Source organism: Cariama cristata, unplaced genomic scaffold, assembly GCF_000690535.1.
Source record: "Cariama cristata isolate BGI_N322 unplaced genomic scaffold, ASM69053v1 scaffold38919, whole genome shotgun sequence".
NCBI lineage: Eukaryota > Metazoa > Chordata > Aves > Cariamiformes > Cariamidae > Cariama > Cariama cristata.
In genome coordinates, this window is record NW_009638228.1 from 14,225 (window position 1) to 36,360 (window position 22,136).

At 37.0% G+C, this 22,136-nt stretch overlaps 1 protein-coding gene across 1 annotated transcript in view; it reads left to right on the forward strand.

Annotated features, from left to right (window-relative positions):
* Positions 1-21,227, forward strand: part of AGFG1 (ArfGAP with FG repeats 1) — a 26,572-nt gene extending 5,345 nt beyond the window's left edge. The window contains exons 2-13 of the mRNA XM_009708630.1: positions 4,671-4,786; positions 5,331-5,493; positions 6,238-6,394; positions 12,145-12,264; positions 13,909-14,118; positions 14,973-15,156; positions 15,873-15,952; positions 16,238-16,330; positions 17,840-17,887; positions 19,286-19,444; positions 20,038-20,129; positions 20,489-21,227. Coding sequence (XP_009706932.1) covers positions 4,671-4,786; positions 5,331-5,493; positions 6,238-6,394; positions 12,145-12,264; positions 13,909-14,118; positions 14,973-15,156; positions 15,873-15,952; positions 16,238-16,330; positions 17,840-17,887; positions 19,286-19,444; positions 20,038-20,129; positions 20,489-20,548 — 1,482 coding nt within the window. The 3' untranslated portion in view covers positions 20,549-21,227. The remainder of the gene's footprint in view (positions 1-4,670; positions 4,787-5,330; positions 5,494-6,237; positions 6,395-12,144; positions 12,265-13,908; positions 14,119-14,972; positions 15,157-15,872; positions 15,953-16,237; positions 16,331-17,839; positions 17,888-19,285; positions 19,445-20,037; positions 20,130-20,488) is intronic.
* The last annotated feature ends 909 nt before the right edge of the window (positions 21,228-22,136 follow it).

Consider the following 22,136-nt stretch of genomic DNA (forward strand, 5'->3'; position numbering starts at 1 on the left):
CTTCATGCTGTACTTGTGGATCTAATTCTGAACTTCCCAGTATCTAGTTGCCAAATGTCTAATGACATCCCTTGCAGGATTGGAGCTTGTTGGCAGAGAACAGGTCCTGTTCTTCCCAAACCAGTTGTAGAAAGGTTCTCATGAGCTTTTAAATTTCATGAAGATAACTGCTGAATCTCGTTTTATACTTATTGTTGCCTGACAAGATAGAACTTTGTTTTGTCTTGTTACTTTGCAGCTCCCACAATATAGTGGAGGCAACAAAACTTCAAAGTCTAGCTTCTGTCAACCGTTCAACAAAAGTAGACTTTCAAATGCTGCATATGCTTAATCATTCTGACTTCAATGCTGTCTTTTTTTTTTTCCTTCTTGCTGCATTGGTGAACCAGTGGGACATGGACTAATGGACTAATTATACTTTTCAGGGACAGTGGACAATGATTATGGATTGTTGGATATGTTCCACTGTTTCTAGGGGCTTCCACATAACTTGAATGTTTACTCTTGGCTCCAGTTTGCCAGGCTCTTCTCCTCTAAGCAGAGTGTTTTGTTTAATAGAGCTTTGGTTATCAAAAGGAGGAGTATAGCAAGGCTTTTTGGTGAATAAAAGCCTCTTTTGAGCAGAGGCTTATTTGTGTTGATGTGGCAAAAAGAACAATATTAATATTAAATGGCTGAACCAGAGTATCCCCAAGAAGATGGTGTGATGTAGAAGGATTTCGGAAAGCCATAGAATTTTTAGGCCTGGTACCTTAATAGTAATGTTGTGTAACTTTGTGGTGAGTTGGGATGTTTGTTCATGTATTACCTGTGAAAGCAAAGGAATGAGTATTTCTGTTAAATGGAGCTTAAGATGTATCATGAAACTTGGGCAGCAGCATTTTCTGAATCAGCTCTGCAAGTCTGATTTATGTACGGATTAGTTAGAATAGAGACGTGTTTTGAAATACGTACTCTTTGGGATATCAAATTCAAATTTCTCAAAGCATGTATTATTCTGAATCATTGCTGCTTTTGAAAATTACTACTTTTTTTTCTAATAGTAATTTTGTATTGGAAAATGAAATTTTCATGTTTAGTAGAGTGACTGGTCGCTTAAAGCTTCGTTTTGTGCAGATTTATGTCTGTTACTGCCTTTTTACACTTTTTCTCTTTGTCCTGCAAGTAATGGCTGGGCAAGAGTCAGCATGTGCTGTGAATAACTGTGTGCTAATTTGTTCAGATGTCCTGCCTAGGCAGCTGTGAGGTCAGACAGAACATAGAACTGAAGCTCCTGTTGAAGTATTGGCAGCTAAAGTTTCCAATTTGATTTTTCTACATTTCTACTTTTTTGTTATAATTAATCTTTAGTGTTTCAAGTGCTGTCAAATCCCGACAGTGGATTTAAAAGCTGTGATTGGTGGCGAGTAATCAGGGTACCAAAGATGTAAATGCTGAGTGATCATTCCCCACCATAAGTCAACAGCAAATTGTATGGCATAAATTTCCTGATCTTTATCATAACAGTAACTTTTAAATAGCTTTGAAATAAAAAATATGATGGCCTGATCAGTAAAAATATTCACATTTCTCACAGCAACCTTTTCTTTGCACAAGATTCGGTACTGTTAGTGACTTTTTTAAGACTATGGAAAGATAAGTATTTCAAAAAACAACAGTGATGATGCAAGTTCTGTCTCTGACAGTATTTTTTATTTTGATTTCCAATTTTGATTTCATCCTATGGTATTGCACAGCACACTGCCGCTTGCTTTTTTGTAGATAGCTGAAAATTGTATATTATGGCTTGCTTGAAGCATGATCAACGCAGTATTGTGGATTCCTGTCAAGTCAGATGATAGTAACAAAAGTATAGCTAGAAAGAGCATACAGGTCACCAGCAAACAAGGAGAGACAACGGGCCTTTCATTGTGTTCTGAATGCTTGCTTGGAACGGGTGTTGATGTTCAAAGCATTGTGTGGTAATTCAGACAGAAATAGACAAAATGGTGCCTTTAATAGTTTCTGGTGTGATATTGAAGCTTTATAAAATTTTGCTTTCTAAAGGACTTGTCTGTATTTAAGACTTTAAGAAATTATACTTTCTCTGAGAACTCTTTAGGTAGAGAAACTTATGTGAAATTTAATTTGCATCTCTGGTGTGGTAAATGTTTTAACCTGTGTTTGTATAGCTATTGCTTTCAAACTCTAAAATGAGAACTTCTTGCTGAAGCATGTGTGACTAAGTCTAGGTTCTTTTGCTTGGTGGTTGTGTGGTGGTGTGTGTTGCACATTAGTAATACTGTTCTCTGTGCTACTGGTAACAGAGAACTGATAAAGAGTGCCTGGCAGATTTAATTAAATAAAATATAATAGTGACTTAAGGCATATTTCAGTTGTTACTGCTTTTGTGTTCAGGTATTTAGAAGAAATTGGTTGCTCCAGGAAACACTTTTGGAAGCCTACTTTCTGAAGATTTGCAAAAATTGCAATGCAAGAATTGATACCTTTAAGAAGCTTGCATCATTTTAAACCAAGGATGCATTTGGACAGCACAGTCCTTTGTACCTGTTTGCATATTCATAGAACTGTTATCTACTGTAGCTCCATAGCTGGTAATGATCTAAAGTCACACAGGACCTTGTTTTCTGATTTCTCCCAGAAATTGTGTGGTCAGGAAGGCTTGAGACTATTTGACACGGAGTTGGTGGTTTTTTGGGGATGTGTGGTTTTTGTTTGTTTTTTTTTTTCATTTTCCCCTCACCGTAGGCAGTTCAGGATGAAGATGAAGCAGAAAACTAGGAGGGACAAAGGTGAAAAACTAGGTTATGGTTTGACTGTTGCAGTGAGTTGATCTCAGTACAGGTTTCAGTGATACTAGAGACATGGTAATTGTGATGAGTTTCTTTGATCTGACTTGTTTTGGGTGGTAGGAGAAGGTGGAGTAATTTCATAGCCTGATATGCATGGGCAAGAGGACCTCCTCTTTCATTCACTTAGGCTGGATGCAGACTAATCATCACGGTACAGCCCTGAGTGTTATCCTGCTAGGTGCAGGATCAAGTAGGGGCTGTTCTAACACTTGTATTTCTGCTTGTCTGAAATGAGGCACAACTTTTTCTCCTCTTCAGTGTTTCCTGATGTTCCTCCCAATATGGAAGTTGGAGTTGGTGGGGAACTATGTAGATTTGGACTCCTCCAACTCTTGCCTGCTAGGTATTCTGTAACTAGCCACAAACAGGACTTCTTTTCTTCCTAGCAATCATGACTGCTAGTTGGTACACTTATACTCCCAAATCTGAAGTATGGAAACACTACTGCTGGCCCACATCAGACTATCCACTGCATGTATTTAAAGCTATACTCATAAATGTTCTGACTTCATAAATTTTGTCAGCAAGAAGTAGCGCTTAGGTGAAAGATTGCTACTATTAAAATAGTGCTTCATGCTGCTATTATTTTAGAACACAATTGTGAATTTTTTGACTAAGTTTATATCTTCTAAATTTGTATGAAGAAGTATTAAACAAATACTTTCAGTTTATTTCATCTGTTGCCCTACTGCAAATAATGACTGTTTAAATTTGTGAACTCAAATCAGTGATTGAACTTAACCCTTTTGTGGAGTACAGTTGCCGAATGAATGCTGAATGGCTGAGTTTACTTGAAGTAGGAACTACTGATCTTGTTTTTAGATGAGTATTTAAATCATTAATATAGAGCTATCCTTTGATCATTAGATCTCTTTCCATTGTTGTTGTTTCCCTCTATTAGTAGATGACAATAAGGACTGTGGAGTGTTGGACATGCAAGCAGGCTGTATAAAATAGAGACATCAAGTATGAAATACATACTTGTGCTGTCTCATCTCTCTAATCCTAAGCAATCTTCAAAATGACCTATTAGAGGATAGCTAATGTTTGGTTTATCGTTTGGGTGCATATTCAGGTTACTTGCAGAGTAGTCTTAAGTGCTTAAAGAAACCATTTGAAGTGTGACAACTCCTATGTTTTGTTTTGAGAACAGTCACCTTTCCTCTTGTTTTGATCAGGAATTGAAGCTTAACATACTGAGAATTTTGTAATTAGTTCACCTTTTGCTCACTTACAGCTACAATTATAAAATTAAAGCAGAGCAAGAGTTCTTCCCCCTCTTCTCTCATACCCTCCATCAAATTAAATGTATATGATAACATAGGAGCTGCATCATGATAAGAAAGGCTGTTTAAGAAGTTCCTATACTCAAATAGTAACTATAAACACTAAACCTCAGATCCTTTAAAAACTACCATTTGGGACTTATGGCATATGGAATCTCTTGAAACAGCTTAAACACTGCAGTACAGGTAAGGGAATGTGTAGAATTAGGTGAAGGAGAAGCGTCTTAAGGATCACAAGTAAAAATCAAGTGCTTTGTCCCTTCATGAGTACATTTTACAAATATTTTGTAAAAGCAGTATTTGATGGTAAAATTGGATGCTAGGATTTGCTTGCCCTACTGTGACAGATGGTCTTTAAACTTTAAGTATTTAGACCAGTACATGGTGCACCAGTCAGCTGTTAAAGCTCAGTCTGGAACAAAAAATGTGCAGCCACACACTTTTTAATGGTTTGATGTATTAACAATTGTAAACTTAAATAGACTTTGAAGTAAGATATTTTCTCTGATTGATCCATGTTTGGTTTTTTAAGGTGTGCAAACAGATTTGGCTAGGCCTATTTGATGATAGATCATCAGCAATTCCAGACTTCAGGGATCCACAGAAAGTAAAGGAATTTCTACAGGAAAAATATGAAAAGAAAAGATGGTAAGATAGCTTTACAATTATAAAAATTGCCTCTATGACAAGAAGTGAATATGGACTGTTCAACTCACGTTCTTGAATGTGCTTTCCTTCTTGTGTGCTTTTTGGACTAGATTGCACAGCTCTGTAAAGTAAAATGAATTCTGGACTTTATTCAGAGCTCTTACAGGCAGCAGAGAAGATAAACAATTTAAAGAAGTCTCTCAATGTGTAGTTCATATTGATAGAACACAAATGGCTTAAGGGTATGTCAGCAGCAGTGTAAAGTAAGAGTTTTGCAGGCTTTTATTAGGAGGTGGAAGATGTGTGGTTTGTATTTAATAAGTGCTATAAAATATTGATGATTTGGAATTCTAGTCCATTTAAAAAAAATACCTGACGTATTTAAATAATGGATATTTTGCAAACTACTGATAGAATTTGTTGCAGGGTTAGTGGTTAAAATCGCAATGCTGAGATCTCCCAGTTCTCTCGCTTTATTCTTATGAATGTTGAGCGGAACTTTTCATGTTAAACTTGTGAAAACCATTGCTCTTTTTGAATGTAGGTATGTTCCTCCAGAGCAAGCAAAGGTGGTGGCATCAGTCCATGCATCCATATCGGGGTCTTCTGCTAGTAGTACAAGCAGCACACCTGAGGTGAAGCCACTCAAATCTCTCTTGGGAGAAGCTGCACCCACACTGCACTTAAACAAGGGCACACCTAGCCAAGTGAGTAATGACAGAGCTGAAGAGCACAGAGCTCTTCAGCAGTATTTTTTCCTCTTTCAGTGGCACAAGAATTCTTGCAATAGCAACTGTTACCTAATAATATGATCACTAAAGACAACTTTATGTATTTTGCTGAAGGTATACAGGTGTTTGCAGATTGGCTTCTAAAAACTTTGAACCTAATGCGAGATTAGTTGTGAATATGTGGATGAAAAGCATGCATGTTCATTATTACTTCCTATGCATTCTGTAACTGTCTTGTCAAGTGGCTTTCAGGGAGTGTCAGTATGCTGTTATGTAAAGCCAAACAACATTATGTACTTAGATATTGGAGGGCAGATCGTTTTGAAAAACTGTTTTGCCTTTAGGATACAGGCAACCCTTGAATGGACCTCATAAGACTCAAACAGTAGAAATTTGCAGCTTGCAACCTTGCTATGAAATTCTTCTATTTTTTTCTCCCTATACTGAATTCTAAAGATTTTTTCAGAATACAGTGAAAAACTATTTTCCAACTTGTGAAATTAGAATTCCTTTAAAAGCCACCATAGTAGCATAAATAGATTGTCTTCCTTGTACTATAGGAGCAGGGCCTGTAGGAGGATGCTGTACACAGCATCTTAAACTTAGGAGTAAATGGCTTGTTAAAGAAATATGCTTAGTCTATCCTTCTAGTATTTTGCAAAAACCAGTGTGATAAAAGATCAACTCTTTTGTATTAGCTAATTGAAATGTTGTGTGTAGTCTCCTGTTGTAGTTCGATCTCAAGGACAGCAGCAACAAGAAAAGAAACAATTTGACCTCCTCAGTGACCTTGGCTCAGATATCTTTGCTGCTGCTCCTCCTCAGTCAACGGCTACAGCAAATTTTGCTAATTTTGCACACTTCAACAGTCATACAGGTAAGTATTCTGAGCAGTGTATCCCTTTTAAATGTATAAAATGCAGTTTTAATTTTTGATGACTAGTCTAAACTTCATGAGGTGTATGTAATTTCTGTGCCTTGAGTATGTTGTATTGCTCAAGATTTCCTTTAGGTCTTTATAAAGAAAGGTTGAAGATATAAAGGCTGATAATCCTGCTTTATGAAGTGGGAGTTGCTATAGCTGTTATCTATGATATGTATAATTAGACTGTTTCTGCCTTCTACTAGAACTTTAAATTCTTTCGGGGACAGAGTGAGAGGATGAGTAACAGAACATAGGGAGAAGCTGATATTAGACCTTCAGTTTTCTTTCGGAAAATTATTAGGAAGAGCATTCATGGAAAGAAAGCAGATACAGAGACTTTAAGGGAGTTCAAATGCATTGACAATAACTGTCAATTTGTTAAGAGAAAAACAAAGGCTTCCTCAGTTTAAAGAATGACCTCCTCTTTTGTGTGTGTGTCTATTTGAAAACTGAATACTACCCATGTGGGTAGCACTCTGTAGTTTCAGGAAGAATAAACAAGCTTTGAGCATATGTATTGACTGAGGATGGGGGCAGGCCTTGAATTCTTAACGAATGACTTTAGTAAAATATATTGAGCCCTCAGGGTTTATTTTCAGCCAAAGATCTTGAGCATGAAAGTCTATCCTAAAGAAAAAGTTGATTCTGTGGTTGCTGAAGTATGTTGTTGTTAACTTGCATTGTAATTATGGGAAAGTACCTTTGCCTGCCTTGTCTGAATGGCCTTTTCATCCAGTTTTTCTGAGAGAAATTGTGATACTGCTAAGCCAACAAGAATAAGATTTCTTGCAAATCAGTCCTGAAATTGTTAGCAGCTGAGAGGAAGTGTGACAGAGGGGACTTAAGGCACACCTGAGGAGCTGAGCAAAGTTTCAAGGCTTTCTCAAAGTTAACCTTCTAAAAAAAAAAAATAATTGTGAAGTAACTGGCTATTTTGTAAAATCCTTAACGTAAGATTTCATGTTAATCATGTTTTTGGAGGCATGTTTAACAGGGGGAACTTGTGCTGACTGGCCAGTGTTGTGCAGTGTTACTGGAGAGGCTACGGATATTTCTTTCTAATAACTTATTCTTTCCAAACTGGTTGCTGAATAATTCTATATTTATATACACTTAATTACTCTTTGTGGGTTTCAGGAGATGAAAATTCCATTAAAACAGTATTTCAATACTGTGTTCCAAATCTGGGTAAAATTCCACTGCATCTCTGCTGGGTGATTTTTAAAAGGGTAAAAAGCGATATGAACATTCCAGAATAAATATAATCATATGAAAGAATTTGCTAATTTCTGGGTGAAGTAAGTGCTGAAAATCAAAATTGAGGAATACTCAGCTGTACTGACTGCTTTTCTGTTTCAGTAATTAACCATGGTGGTCATTCCCATGACTCCTTTCCCCAAATTTTAAAACTCAAAACAGTTTCGGGGCTGGTAAATGAGTTTCTAAAAGTCAGAAATCTAATTCTGAGCATGCAGTAGCTGACTGTGTATTGCAGGCTGGTTTATCTGAAGATGTTTTCTGACTTCCTAGATTAAAACACTTGTAAGGCTTGTTCTGTGTGTAGTAACCACAGGGTAGTATTAACTGAAACTAATAATGAAATGTTAGACTCTTCCCTTTGGAACACAAGGAGGGTTGATCAGCCTGCCAACTTTGGCAAAAATGAGTTTAAAATACTCATTTAAGGAGCTGTATAAACATGTAATTTTTGTTAGTAATCACACACTACAGCAGAGGATGGAAGAACTTGCACTTAGTCCAGCACTACATTCTCAAAGTTTATGATCCAATGTTCTTGTGTTAGGGCTTGGTTTTCTCTATGCCTACAGGGGATGGACTTTTCTTTTTCCCTTCATGTATGCTATGGTTAACTAAAGAAATCACTGAAGAGCACCGGCAAATTTAAGGTCTTCCATTATAAGTTACTGTTTCTGCAATTAAGGCACAACTGAGTGCAGCAGCTGGTAGGAAAATATTAACAAGCTTGTGCTGTGGTTTGTAAAGTGTAGATATAAAGCTTGAAAATTATGCAGGAAATGCAACTTTTGATACGTTCCATTTTTTTGGAGTTTTCTAATGTACTAAGCTGACTCAGGACATTGTTGCATCTTGAAGGCAGAAATACATTTACTATCTGTATTTAATTTACAGAGTTACATAACTTCTGCAAAACGATGAGATTTTTTGAAGATGATAATAGATAACTGTTCTCTGTCTGTAGTTTAGAAACTGGTAATAATGACAAAAAAGATAAACATTTTTGGCATGTAGACTTTCTATAAACCATAGAATAGAAGACCTGCACAAAAGATATTAAAAAGACATAGTGACAGAGCACAATTCTGTTATAGGTAACAATGGAGAAGAGGCTTTACCTAGAAGAAATAAAATAGTATGGTGTAGTTATTGTCTTCTAGAGAATTATTTTCAGTTTTGTAATTGAATATATGTGGACTTCAGGTTTTTTTATTTTGCAGTGTTTTGTGCCTCTTCCACATGAGGTAGTGCAAACCTCACAGAAGAAACTATGTGAAGGCTGTAGGGGCAGCTTGCATTGCCATGATTGGTGCTGTCATACTTGAGCAAGCTTTAGACAGCTAGCTTTTGTACTGCCTTGTTGATCTGCAGTCACAACAGCAGTTGTAAATCTATGCCATCCTGCAGTCCACTGCAGTTCCTAGGGTTCCTTGGGTTTCTGTGTGAAGAGCTGAATTTTGGAATTGCCAATCTACATATTGTTCAGGTACAGGGAAGTACAGGTCTTACCTGGTCATAGGTTTAAACTTTACCACATAAAATAAAGCAAGATTAACATCTGAATACTCTGGAGAAGAGTCTTTAGAGCTCTAATGTTTTAACATGGGCCCACTTGCAAATCATACTTTCTGTGTCAGCTGATGCAATAAAATTAAGTGACCTGCAATGTAATACATTCCAGTTTTTAATCTAGATCCACAAGGTATTTTATTTAAGAGTCTTGACATAGTATTCTGTTTGTGTGAGTAGTTAAAATGAAAAATTTTGTCACAATTCTAGGAGTGACATTTATGTAGTTAATCCTATTTGGTCAATTAAATATCAGTCTCTGAGCATCCCCTAGCCAACTGATGCATCAGGATGAAAGCATCACTTCCATTTTACAGTAAGGTGCAATTGAATTCTTAATATATTCCTTTTAAAGGGTACTGGGTTAAAAAAAAAAAAACACAAGCAAAACAAATTGTGGAATTTGGAGTTGAAGTCTGTGGAATGCTGTTTGAACTAATACAGATGGCATAATAATAGAAACTATTTTTCCTCTACTTGTGTCAACTTTTTCTCCTTGCATAATTTAAAGGCAAACATTTTAGGACAGAACTTTCCCAAAACCTTGTTTTGTCATTGATTTCTCCCTCAGCCCCCCCTTGTTGACTCTCGTGATGTGGTGAGTTGACCTTGGCTGGCCACCAGGTGCCCACCAAACTGTTCTCCTTCCCCCCACTGCAGCAGGATGCAGGGAGAAAATACAATGAAAAAGCTTGTGATTCAGGATAAGGACCAGCAGATAACTTGCCTGTTACTGTCATGGGCAAAACAAACTTGACTAGGGCATGATTAACTTAATTTATTGTCAGTTAATAATAGAGTAGGATAGTGAAAAACAAAACTAAAACCACATTCACCCCTTCTTTCCAGGCTCAATTTCACTCCTGACTCTTCTACCTCTTCCTCCAGAGGGGGATGGGGAATGGGGTTGCAATCAGTTCATACCACTTAATCTCTGCCAATTCTTCCTCCTCATGCTGTTCCCCTGCTCTGCTGTGGGGTCCCTCCCCACAGTGGGATGCAGCCCTTCACAAACTTCTTCAATGTAGGCCTTTCCCACAGGCTGTAGTTCTTAAAAAACTGCTCCTGCCTGAGCCCTTTCCATGGGGTACAGCCTTTTGGCATGGACTGCTCCAGTGTGGGCCCCCTATAGGGTCACATCTCCTCCCACAAAACCTGCTCCAGTATGGGCTTTCCACAGGCTCCAGCTTCCTTCACAGCATCTCTGCCTGCTCTGGCATGGAGTCGTCCCCGGACTGCAGGTGGGGATCTGCTCCAGCGTGGGCCTCCATGGGCTGCCAGGGAATCTCTGCTCCGGGCCTGCAACTTCTTCCCCTTCCTTCTACGCTGACCTGGGGGTCTGCAGGGCTGTTTCTCTCGCATTTTTCTCACTACTCTCTCTCACAGCTGTTACACAGTGTTTTTACCCTTTCTTAAATATGTTATCGCAGAGATGCCACCAGCATTGCTGATGGCCTCAGCTTTGGGCGACAGCAGGTCTGTTTTTGAGCTTCTGATTTCACAGAGGCCACTCCTGCAGCCCCCAACTACCAAAACCATGCCATGTAAACCCAATATGCGTGCATGCTTCTAATAAAAAGTAGTGTCAAGTAGAGTCAAACCTCACCCTCTCTCCCAATATCCCCTGTGAAAGGAAATATTTGCACTTTCGTTTATATTAGCAGCATTGTGGAATGTAGTAGTTTGTATAAAAATGTCCTTTTGGTTTATAAATATGTAGTACAGATACTTTTTTAATAGAAATTAGGTGAATAATGCAACTTTCTATTAGCATCTGGCTATTAAGTAACAGTACTTAAACAATCAGAGTAACTTATTGTTTTTGTATATACTTAACTTGCAAAATCCCTCCAGAATAAACAAATCCTGACCGAAAAATATAATGTATTGCCATCTGTTATTCTAGAAGGTGTTTTGTGGGCTTTCTTTAGATATTAACTCAAGTTACCTGTATATAGGAGTTTGGTTTGCATTTGATTAAAAACGCCTTTTTTTCCCCTTACTTCCTTGCTTATAACAATGTTTAATACTTTCTGTGGAGCTGATCAATCAATCAAAGCTGCAATGCAATTTCTCTTGAATCTATAGATGCTTGAATGTCCCGCTGTTTGAAGTCAGATGAGTGTTAACTTTTATTTTCTCCTATAGTATGGCATGAAAGGAAGGCAAAAACTGGAATTCTGTTTGAAATTTTCTTGGATTTTATTTTGTGGATATGCTCTATGAATGCTGTTTTCCTGACATTGGTATTGATTTTCCATATTTCTGTACTCTGATTTTAATTTTTTAAAAACTGAATTTTCCAGTGAAATGAATTTATAAACCTAACCAAAACTATTCAAGTGGTGCCAAACTAAATTCGCTCAAGGAAGAAACATTTTGTATATGAGGAATTCAAATTGTCAGTGTGTTACAAGAATACCTTCTAATTTTTATTCCCAAAGAAATGTTCAGTTAGACCACAAATTCTAGTTCTGGAAACTAGCAATTAGAGTGCTACCTGGTTTGGGTTCTACAGGTGTACATCTGGTATTCTGTACTTTTTGGCTGTGTGTCTCTGACCAGTCACCATTGCAAACACTCGAGGGCTAAGCTGAACTGGGCTTCATCAGGTCATGCAGTTGTGAGTAGTAGCACATGTGAGGAGGAGACAAGTAGTGTTAACTGGTACAGCTCTGTGAAGGTGATTTGTGAAAGCTTATTCAAAGACAACTTTCAATTGTGAAGTGTCATGTATAATTTTTCCATGTAAAAACAAATTACAAGGTAGGATATAACTCCTGAAGGCTGTCATGACCATGAGTTCAGTTAATACATCCGGTTTTGTGTTTATTTCCCATATCCATTAACATGTTTTGTTCCTTTGCAATTTACAGCGCAGAACTCTGCAAATGCAGGTTTTGCAAACTTTGATGCATTTGGACAGTCTAGTGGCTCGAGTAATTTTGGAGGTTTCCCCACAGCAAGTCAGTCTTCTTTTCAGCCCCAAAATACAGGTAGAACTCCTAGCACTTTTAATTAATACTTAGTTGAAATAATCCTTACCTTTATGTTGGAAGGTACTTGAGTTTATTTCTTGCATCTGCCTGCTTTAACGCAATCAAGCCGTCTGAAGCTCTGGGGAAACTCAAAATGAATTCCTTGTGTTTGTGTTGATTTTCTTTTTTCTTTTTTTTTTTTGCTAATACTCAGAAGTCTGATTTATGGCACTATATTTGTTAGCTCTACACCTGAAATAACTATGAAAAGAGTAAACCATCCTGCTTTTGATAAATATTGAATTGACTCTTTATCTGATGACCCGAAAGCACATCACAGTACCAAAAAAAGTGTGTGTCTATGCTTATGTATAACATATGCACACACTTCAGTATGTTTGACTTCATGTGTAGAGCCAATTGCTAAGATTTATTTTGCTTTCCTTTAATTTGATCATGCTTAGAACTTCTGCTTGAGCTTACACTTGCTGTTTGTCTAGATCTTTGGCTGACTGACTTTCTTTTCCTTTTTTTTTTTTCTTTTGAGTGTGGTGTCATTTTAAACTTTTTTTTCAAATTTTCTTTCTCCCTTCTTATGTTAACTTTAACCCACACACAATTTCTGGCTGTCCAGCGTTCAGAACGCTTTCATCTAGCTGCAGTTTTGGTGAATTTACTTCAGCTTTTCCTCTCCAGGCTGTGCACAGTAAGTTCCACGCAGTGGAAAATTCAGCTTGCTTCATTTTATGCCATTGTAGCATAGCATTTTCATTCCTACCGTTGCATATGTTTTAACTTATTGATTATGCTATTAGAAAGTTGTGTGTTCTGTAGTATGAGTAGAATCCTCAACCAGCTGTTACAAAATGTGATACACTTAATGGGACAACTCATTTAAATTTAAGTACATGACCTACCTAGGTTAAATTGTCTGGACACTGAAGAGATGGAAGCTCGTGGTTTTGTATTTGAACTGAAGTTCAGTTGTGTGGACCTAAGTCAGATGTTAAAAATTGATTTATGTATCTCTGACATCAGTGGAGACTTGGTATAAAAAGAGCTGTGTTGTGTCTTCCCCCTCACCTCTTTCCTGATTGGATGTAGTCTAAAAATCTGAGAACAGAGACGCAAACTATCTCTCTAAACCTTGGCATGAAATCATACTACTCTTGGACTTCTAGGCATTGTTTTTTGCCTAGAACAATGACTGACATCTGAAATGGTTAAACATTGTACCATTAAGTAAATGCGAATAGTAGCTATTCATTAAACACATGACAGGAAAAATGAAGCTTCTGTATTTTGAGTATTAGTCAGACAAAAGCTTATTTTTCTAGCAAAATAGTATTGTTGAAATTACTTTAACAGCTAATAAATAGCATATAGTTTTTCAAGATCAAATTACAACTGTGATTTAAGCTGTTGAAGCTTGGGAGTTTTTTTGGTCCCTGATCTGCAGACTGAAAAATACAAAATTTTATTTTTCTGATGACCCAATGTAACTTTGAAGGAAACGGGAAAGGGTCTTATGTGTAGCATGGGATGGGGGAACACGTTGCCTCACGAACCACAAAGAGGTGGGATTATTGTGCTGTCAATTACAGTTGGAGAGGCTTTTTTTACCTTTGGAGTGTTGATTGTGTTTAACTTAATTTGTTACAGGTGGAAGTGCTGGATCAGTGAATGCTAACTTTGCTCACTTTGATAACTTCCCCAAATCCTCCAGTGCTGATTTTGGAGCCTTCAATGCTTCTCAGAGCAATGCAACAGCAGCTGCAGCCGGTAAAGCTGCAGTGAATAAACTCAATCTCCAGTCAGCTGACAAATATGCAGCTCTTGCTAATTTAGATAATATCTTCAGTGCAGGGCAAGGTATTAAACTTTTTTTTGACATGATTATTCTATGTGTGTATCCTTACCGCAAGGGTGGCTGTTCTTGTCAAAATAGTAACTGTATTTCAAAATGTCCTTTCTTTATCAGTAGAATTTTGTGTCAGTGTACCCTTAATATGTTAAGATAAAAGTTTTAAGACTAACATCGCTCCAGAAGGATGTCATCAGAAGACTGCTTTTTGGGAACCTACTTCCTATCAAGATGAATAACTATAAGTGGAAATACCTAAATAATTATTATGGCAATGGTGAAAATACATAAAAATATAAATATGTATTTTATATTTGTGCAAAAACCTGTAGTAAAAGCTCTTGAATGGAGAGCTACAACTATTGCAGAGAACTGCTAGAGTAGCTTTCCTACCTCTCTACCACAAAAAGATTTGACCTGAATTTTTTATAAACTAGTAGCAGTGATACTTGGATTTAGTTGATTTTAAGTTAAGGAGAAAAAAATAGTTATTCTGTAACTTTTTTCCTTCTCAAATGGTGTGTAAAAACTTGTGTTGGTGTGTAATGCAGAGCTTTGTTCTACAAATAGATTGTTTGAGGGTATGTTTGTTAAATTTTCTAGTTGAAGATGGCGGTAGTATTGAGTTATTTTCCAGGGAAACCAGAGGCTCTTTGGAGCTGCAAACTATCTATAGAAGTATGGCACTTTGCTAATAGCTAATGACTTGTTAAACATTTTTTTTCCTGTATGTCTTAGTACATATTTAATTTTTTAAGTCTGAAATTTAAACTGTCCATGAACTTTCATTTAGCTTTCAACATTGGCAGGGCAGAAAGTGAAACCATCTTCATCGCTTTTAATCTGGTTTCTTTCTTTTGAGGTGCTGGTGAGCAAGGAAGTGGCTTCAGTACAGTAGTGTCAGCATCAGCAGGTCCTGCGTTGTCAGCCCCAAATCAGTCAAGTGCATCTTCAGACAAGTATGCGGCTCTAGCAGAATTGGACAGCGTGTTCAGCTCCACAGCAACCTCTAGTAACGCGTATACTTCCACCAGTAATGTTAGCAGGTACTTTGTTAAAAGTAGCTGACTTTCTACATGGACTTCAGCAATATGTAGGAAAGTAGCTCAAAGTTGTTTATCAAATCTGGTTTTATTTCATATCTAAATGGGGAAATGTTGAATGAGTTTAGAGGTACTACTGAAACTGCATCCTTTGTTTTATATAATAGCAGTACTGTCTGATAGGATATTATTAAGATAAAATTTCTGTCAGCAGAATGTTCTCTGCACCTTTCTAGTCATTACGTGCTAAACCTGTTAGATGGTAACACTTTCCTGTACAGAATATTTGCATGCATACTGAGAATGATGGCATTGTCCCTGGCAAAAAAATTATTCAACTATTTATAATGTAAATAGTACCAAACACAACTACTTTTTTAGATCATTATAGTAACAAATACCAAATGCCTGTTATAGCTCTGCTAGGTGTTGCAAGTGCCCCTAAAGCTTCTGCTTTGCAGTCTTTATGCTGGTAGCCTCTGTTCAATGTTCTTTCTCCTGCTGTTGGAGGAGATGACTTTTCATTGCTCAGCACTAGTTATAGTCTTTGACCCTGGTATCAGGGGCTCAGTTCTTGGCATCGGTGAATTATATTGCAGTTTGCAAACTGCACCTAAGCATTGCTTTTCTATTATATTACATGCCAACAATAACTGTAAATCGTATTTAATTGTTAAACAAGCAATTCTGACTTCACTGAATGTATGAATTATTTTCAGCAATGCTTTTGGAACAGTACCCGTGGCTGCTACTGCACAGACACAGCCTGCGTCTTCGAGTGTGCCTGCTCCATTTGGAGGTATATAAGTGTTATAACACCTTTTGTGGACTGTAAGCAAACATCTTACTAATTTGTAGTTGATAGTGCTGTACTTTGACACTAGTGATACTGAAGTTACTAAGGGATGCCAAAAAGTACTGGTTTTGTGATGCATTTCAAATTAAGCATTTTATTATCGATTCCCAATTTTTCATGTAACTTTAGATATTTATGTATCTGTTTATACAGCTTTTATGCAGAATGTGAGTCAGATTGGCTGTTTTTTTAAAGACTTTATTTAATAAATTGTTTTTAATCTTTCAGCAACACCTTCCACAAATCCATTTGTAGCTGCCCCTGTTGCCCCAGTGGCACCTTCAACAAATCCATTCCAGACCAATAGCCGAGGAGCAACAGGTTAGGAAAAAACCAATAAGTGTTTGAGAAACTCTTTCAAGACTTGCATTGATTCTTTTTTTCATAGCTGTGTGATTTGTTCCTTAAAGGTTCTCTGTATTATCTCTCTAGTCTATTTGACATGTTATGTGTTCAATGTAGAATACAACATTTATGAATAGGCTGCAGAAATCAACTTTTTTGAGATCAGTGATGTTGTTTTTATTGGGCTGAGGACATTATTTTCCTGTTTCTGGCTCAATCCTAGAATTTCAGATGGTGGCCATGAAAAACGTCAAAATGATCTGTTTAAGATCTTCTGATACTACCTAAGCTATGTGTAGTCTGTGTATTACCAGTTGGGTAACTTCCAAGACTATAACCTTGGCTCTGAAGCATGCTTCATAGCAGGTTGCCCTGAAATCAGGGATCTTGAAAACCTTGCTACTAAGCTGGTACACTTGCTTTTTTTTTTTAATTTTTTTCCTTATTTCAAAGTCCTGAAAGCCCTCAAAACCAAATAGCTGGAGCTAGAACCATGAGAGACAAGGCTTTTGGGCTGTTAGCTCCTCACCAGTCCACTTACTCAGTACATTGGTAGTGTCATTTATTTCTCTTTTACAACAGTAAAACATGTTTAATCACTACACTCATGAATTACATTAATTTTCTGGGGGAGGATTCTGTGGAATCAGAATTTCATAGACAAAAACTTAATTGCTTTTTAAAAAAATAACTTTTCTTTAAAACACTGAACTTGGATTTAGATGACTGATAGATTGTGCTAATTTTCCTCTCCAAAGGGGCTGCTAAACTTTGGCACTTTTATCTGTTGGCTGGACTTCCACAGATTTAAATCTGCTGATGTATGCATTTTAATATTGAGTTGTGCTTTGCTTGAAGTTGTAGGTAGGTTGAATTCAACTCATCAGGCTGAGTTAAAACCAAATTGATCAAATTCATGTCCTCTGCTAAACTGAATTCTCTTTTCTGTCCCTTTTGAGATATTATGCAGTTGAATTTGTTCAGCTATTTAATGCCCAAAATATCTTTTTCCTTATTTTAATCCCATTCCTAACTATGCTATTTTGGATCATTAAGAACTTGTAGCCTCTTTAGAAAAATTTGTTTGCATATGGCAAGTTTATCCTTTCACCTTCTAAACTGCTATCCTTGGCTTGCAGAGGTTCCAACCCTTTGGCAGCTATGCTGATGTTATGTACTAGTGACAGAGATAATAACTATAAATAAACAAATATTCTACCCTTTTTAGTGTAAGGTGTAAACTTGTAGCTTGTACTTGTATGCTAAGCTTGCTTTCTGCATGAACTTTACTATTTGTTACATGGGAGATCTGTTTTGTAGCATTTATTTCTAATGGTTTTCTTAGCTTAATCTATTGCTGGTCATGCTATGGACAAATTGTTTGGTACATATATGTGTGTATGTTTATATATGTAATGAAGAAATTACTGTTCAGGAGTGTATAAATGATTTGACATTGTCTGGTCTCTTTGTGGCTTCCATAAGGCCTCTCAGGAGCAATGCACTCTCACATATTTCCTCAGGCTCATTTTGGTAGGTGGCCACATTTGGTATCAAGTTTCTTGTGGCTAATTGTTCTTGCTTGTAAAAGCTTATTGATAGCTATCTGGTTCTCTGCACGTAGAATTTCAGAAGAATTTCCATTTTTTAAAATGGAGTGGGTGTGGGTATTTGGCAACTGGGCAAAGGGAGAGAAGAGCATACATAGGCAACCTATTAAGCAACTAAAACAAAACCATTATTGATAGCCTACATGGTCACAATATAATGCTAACAAGTTTGGTGACTCTTGAAGTTTCTACCAACAGTAGCTTGATGCCTTTTGGGATATCCCAGTTCACTGCTCATTTTGTGGTTTTGTTTGCTGTTTTAGCAAGTTTTCCTGTTGAATAGCTTCTCTGCTAACTCTAACATGAGAACAATATTAGTACATTAGTTTTGCATGTACTTTGTCAACAGTTTATGTATGTATAATGTCTTGCCCTTGAATACTTTTGGGGTAAATTTTCAACTGATAATTAAGCTATATTCATTAAATATATTGGTTTTTTAAACAGTTGAGCTTGCATAAAATCTAACTTGTAACATTTCAGAAGAAAAGTCCTGTCTAATGTTTAACTATAGTAAAATGTCTGGTGTTTGTACCAAAAAGGGTCTATATGACCCTGCTTTCAAGAATAACTCCCAAAAGACTGAATAATGGTTTTGTTACTACATTATCGCACTTGATGTGCTCCTGTTTATTTACTGAAGGCATGTGGAATAGCATATGAGCTGCGTGTTATTTACTTGAAATGTTCAGCAGAGAATCAGATGAAAAGTTTTGGGTTTTTTTGTTTTAAGTATTATCTCAACAGCAAGAGCATTTGCAATTGGAACTTATGTGCAAATAATGTGCATGGTGAGAATTTCCTAATTTCCTTTAAAGTGACGTTAAGGATGGGATGAAGAGAGAGGGGATGCATGTAGGCCTTATGATTTTTTTTTTTCACTTGTAATTTCTGTAATGCAGCTTGAAGTAGGAAGATCCTTTTGTGCTTTTCTAAGAAGCAGAAAAACAGAGGGGCTTATGCTACCTGAAAGTGCTTGCTTCTGATGTGTACAGACTTTTGCCAGAAAAACTCTGGGGGAGGTATATGATAACAGAGAACTTAAAGAAATAATTTCCTTTTCAGAAAGTATATCTGAATGTGCTGGATCTATTAAATTTTAAATGATTCTGTTCATTTTTAAAGTGCAAAAGTAAATTATGCACCTAGTTGGTGGTGATCCAAGCTAACAAATCAGTTCAGCGGCTGTAGAAGTTGAACCTAACTCTTGTATGGTCACTGATGCATGAGGAGACTTTTCTTAACATGGCATTATAGTAGTTTGTCTCATGAAAAAAAGTGACTTCTAACAAATAATTGAATGTTATTTTTTGCCTACCAGCAGCAACATTTGGTACTGCATCCATGAGCATGCCTGCAGGATTTGGAACTCCTGCCTCCTACAGTCTTCCTACTAGTTTTAGTGGCAACTTCCAGCAGCCCACGTTCCCAACCCAGGCAGCTTTCCCTCAACAGACTGCTTTTGCTCAGCAGCCAAATGGTAGGTCTATACATTTTAGATAATCTTGTTTAAATCGGAAACAGAGAGAAAATGATCTCTCTGTAAGTCAGTAATAATGGGTGCATATTTATTTCTATATGAACTTGATAATATTAACGAGGAGTTCCCACACTCTGTTTTGGCTCTGTGGTCAAGCTTTCTGACTTGGCTGTGTGCAGTGACATAACTGAAACTTTACTGTAATCTGATACTGAAATTATAAGTATTTCCAGGCTTAAAGGGTTTTTATGCAAGAAGGATTGTTTTGTTTTCATTTTTAGAGTGTCTGCAACAGATTGTAACACTTTAACTTCATAGAACACAGGCAAAAGAAAATTGGAAGGTACTTTCTCCCTAAGTTTAAATGATAAAATAACGTTGAAAAAAGTTCATATGTAGAAGTTGAATTGATTAGTTCTGAACAGTTGAAGACAAACAAAAAGTCCAGCCATATGTTTTTACACTTACGTTCCTGATGGTGTTTAAGTAGGATCAAAAGTTCAAGCTTCTACTTATTTTTGTGTGGGAGCTGTAGTGAAGAACTCTTTAAAGATTGGTTACTAGTATTCATGTTTTTCACTTATCTTTCCAAGGAGCAGGTTTTGCTGCATTTGGACAGGCAAAGCCTGTAGTAACTCCTTTTGGACAAGTTGCAGCTGTTGGAGTATCTAGTAACCCTTTTATGGTAAGTGAGTTGTTGCATACTACCTTCTGTATGTCTGAAGAGGCATAATCTGTAACACTTAATTTAGAGACACACAAAGTTGTGTGTGTGGGTTTTTTGCTTCAGATAAGGGAAGGCAGCATGTGAATCTCCTAAATGCAATTCAGTATTATGATGACATTTTTAAGGCTGTTCAAATCAAAACACGGGTACTTGTATACCATGCTCTTACAGTAGTATAATTTTGGAGAACAAAAAAAAACCCACTGCAACATGAAACAGAAATATTTCCTAATAGGTTGTTTTTTTATATATCCTGCATTTGACTTACAATATGGAAAAAAATCTTAAATATTTGTCTGTCTTTCATTTTCCTCCAGGCTGGTGCACCAACAGCACAATTTCCAACAGGAAGCTCATCAACCAATCCTTTCTTATAGCCTTACAGACACTTTACCCAAAAGAACTCTTATGTGGTCACATAACATCTCTGCGCCTCTTGCACTGTTGTCTTGTTTCACTGATATTAGCTTTAAACACAAAAGAAGTCTTTAAGAAGTAAAAATAAAAGCCTGCATTGTGTACCTTAAAAAAAAAAAAACCAACTGCACCACAAAACCCAAGAAAATGACACCCCCCCCACCAGGTAATAACGTGCAAAACAGAGGGCTGTGGTAATATCCTTGAACCTGTGAACTGGCAGGCAAAAAGTAGCGGTATCATGTATATTAAAATTGGCTAATAAGTTATTGCAGATACCACATTCATTATGCTGCAGTACTGTACATAATTTTCTTAGAAAATAGCTATTTGTGCATATCAGTATTTGTAACTTTAACACATTGTTATGTGAAAAATGTTACTGGGAAATAGATCAGCCACTTTAAGGTGCTGTTGTATCTCTTGGAATGAATGAGCAACATTTTAACCATTGGTATTGGAAGTCATGAAGTTAAATTGAAGGTTTGTTCATTTCTCAAAATGTTTTCCTTTCCTAAGAGCTCTTCTATTTATACATGCCTAAATCTCTAATGTTAGAGGGATACCTGTCTGCATAATAAAGCTGATCATGTTTTGCTACAGTTTGCAGGTGAAAAAAATAAATATTTGAAAAAACACTTGTGTAGCATTATTTCTGTGCAGTAACATTTATTGGGTTAAAATGTACATATTGTGAGTCTCGTACACAGATGAGTTATCAAAAGCGATATGCTTAAAGGTGAGTTAAGCTTAAAATTTTCACATGCCTCACTTGAATATGTTTGTGGCCTTGTGATTAAGCTTGCTGTTCTAGCTCAAGTGAAGTGACCTATCGAACAGGAAAATGTTAAGTGAACTTGGATTATTTTGACAGGATAGGTGCGTAATGAAGGATGCTGGAAGCACTGAGGAGGGTAGTTAGTTGAGAAATTAGTTAGTTGAAAAGACAAGTAATTATGGGTAGCTAATGACAGTGTTTTGTTGAAAGACTTAGTTGTGATCAGAACACTATGTGTAATAGCAGGCCAAGGTATGACAGATGTAATTAGGAGTCTTTTTTTATTAAAAATTGATATATATTAGTAAGACCACCTGTAGAATATTCAATTAAGCATTATGTTTTTATTTACTGGACTATCATAGAATCATCATGGTTGGAAGAGACCTCAAAGATCATCAAGTCCAACTGTGTACCCACTGCCACCATGCCTGCTAAACCCATTAAACCATGTCTTGAAGTGCCACATCTAAATGTTTTTTGAACACCTCCAGGGATGGTGAGTCCACCACCTCCCTGGGAGCCTGTTCCAATGCCTAATGACTCTAACAGTGAAGAATTTCTTCCTAATATCCAACTTGAACCTCCTCTGGTGCAACTTGAGACCATTTCTTCTTGTCCTGTCGCTAGTTACCGGGGAGAAGAGACCAACACCCACCTGGCTACAACCTCCTTTCAGGTAGTTGTAGAGGGCGATAAGGTCTCCCCTCAGCTTCCTTCTCTCCAAACTGAACAACCTCAGCTCCCCATCAGAGTTGTGCTCCAGGCCC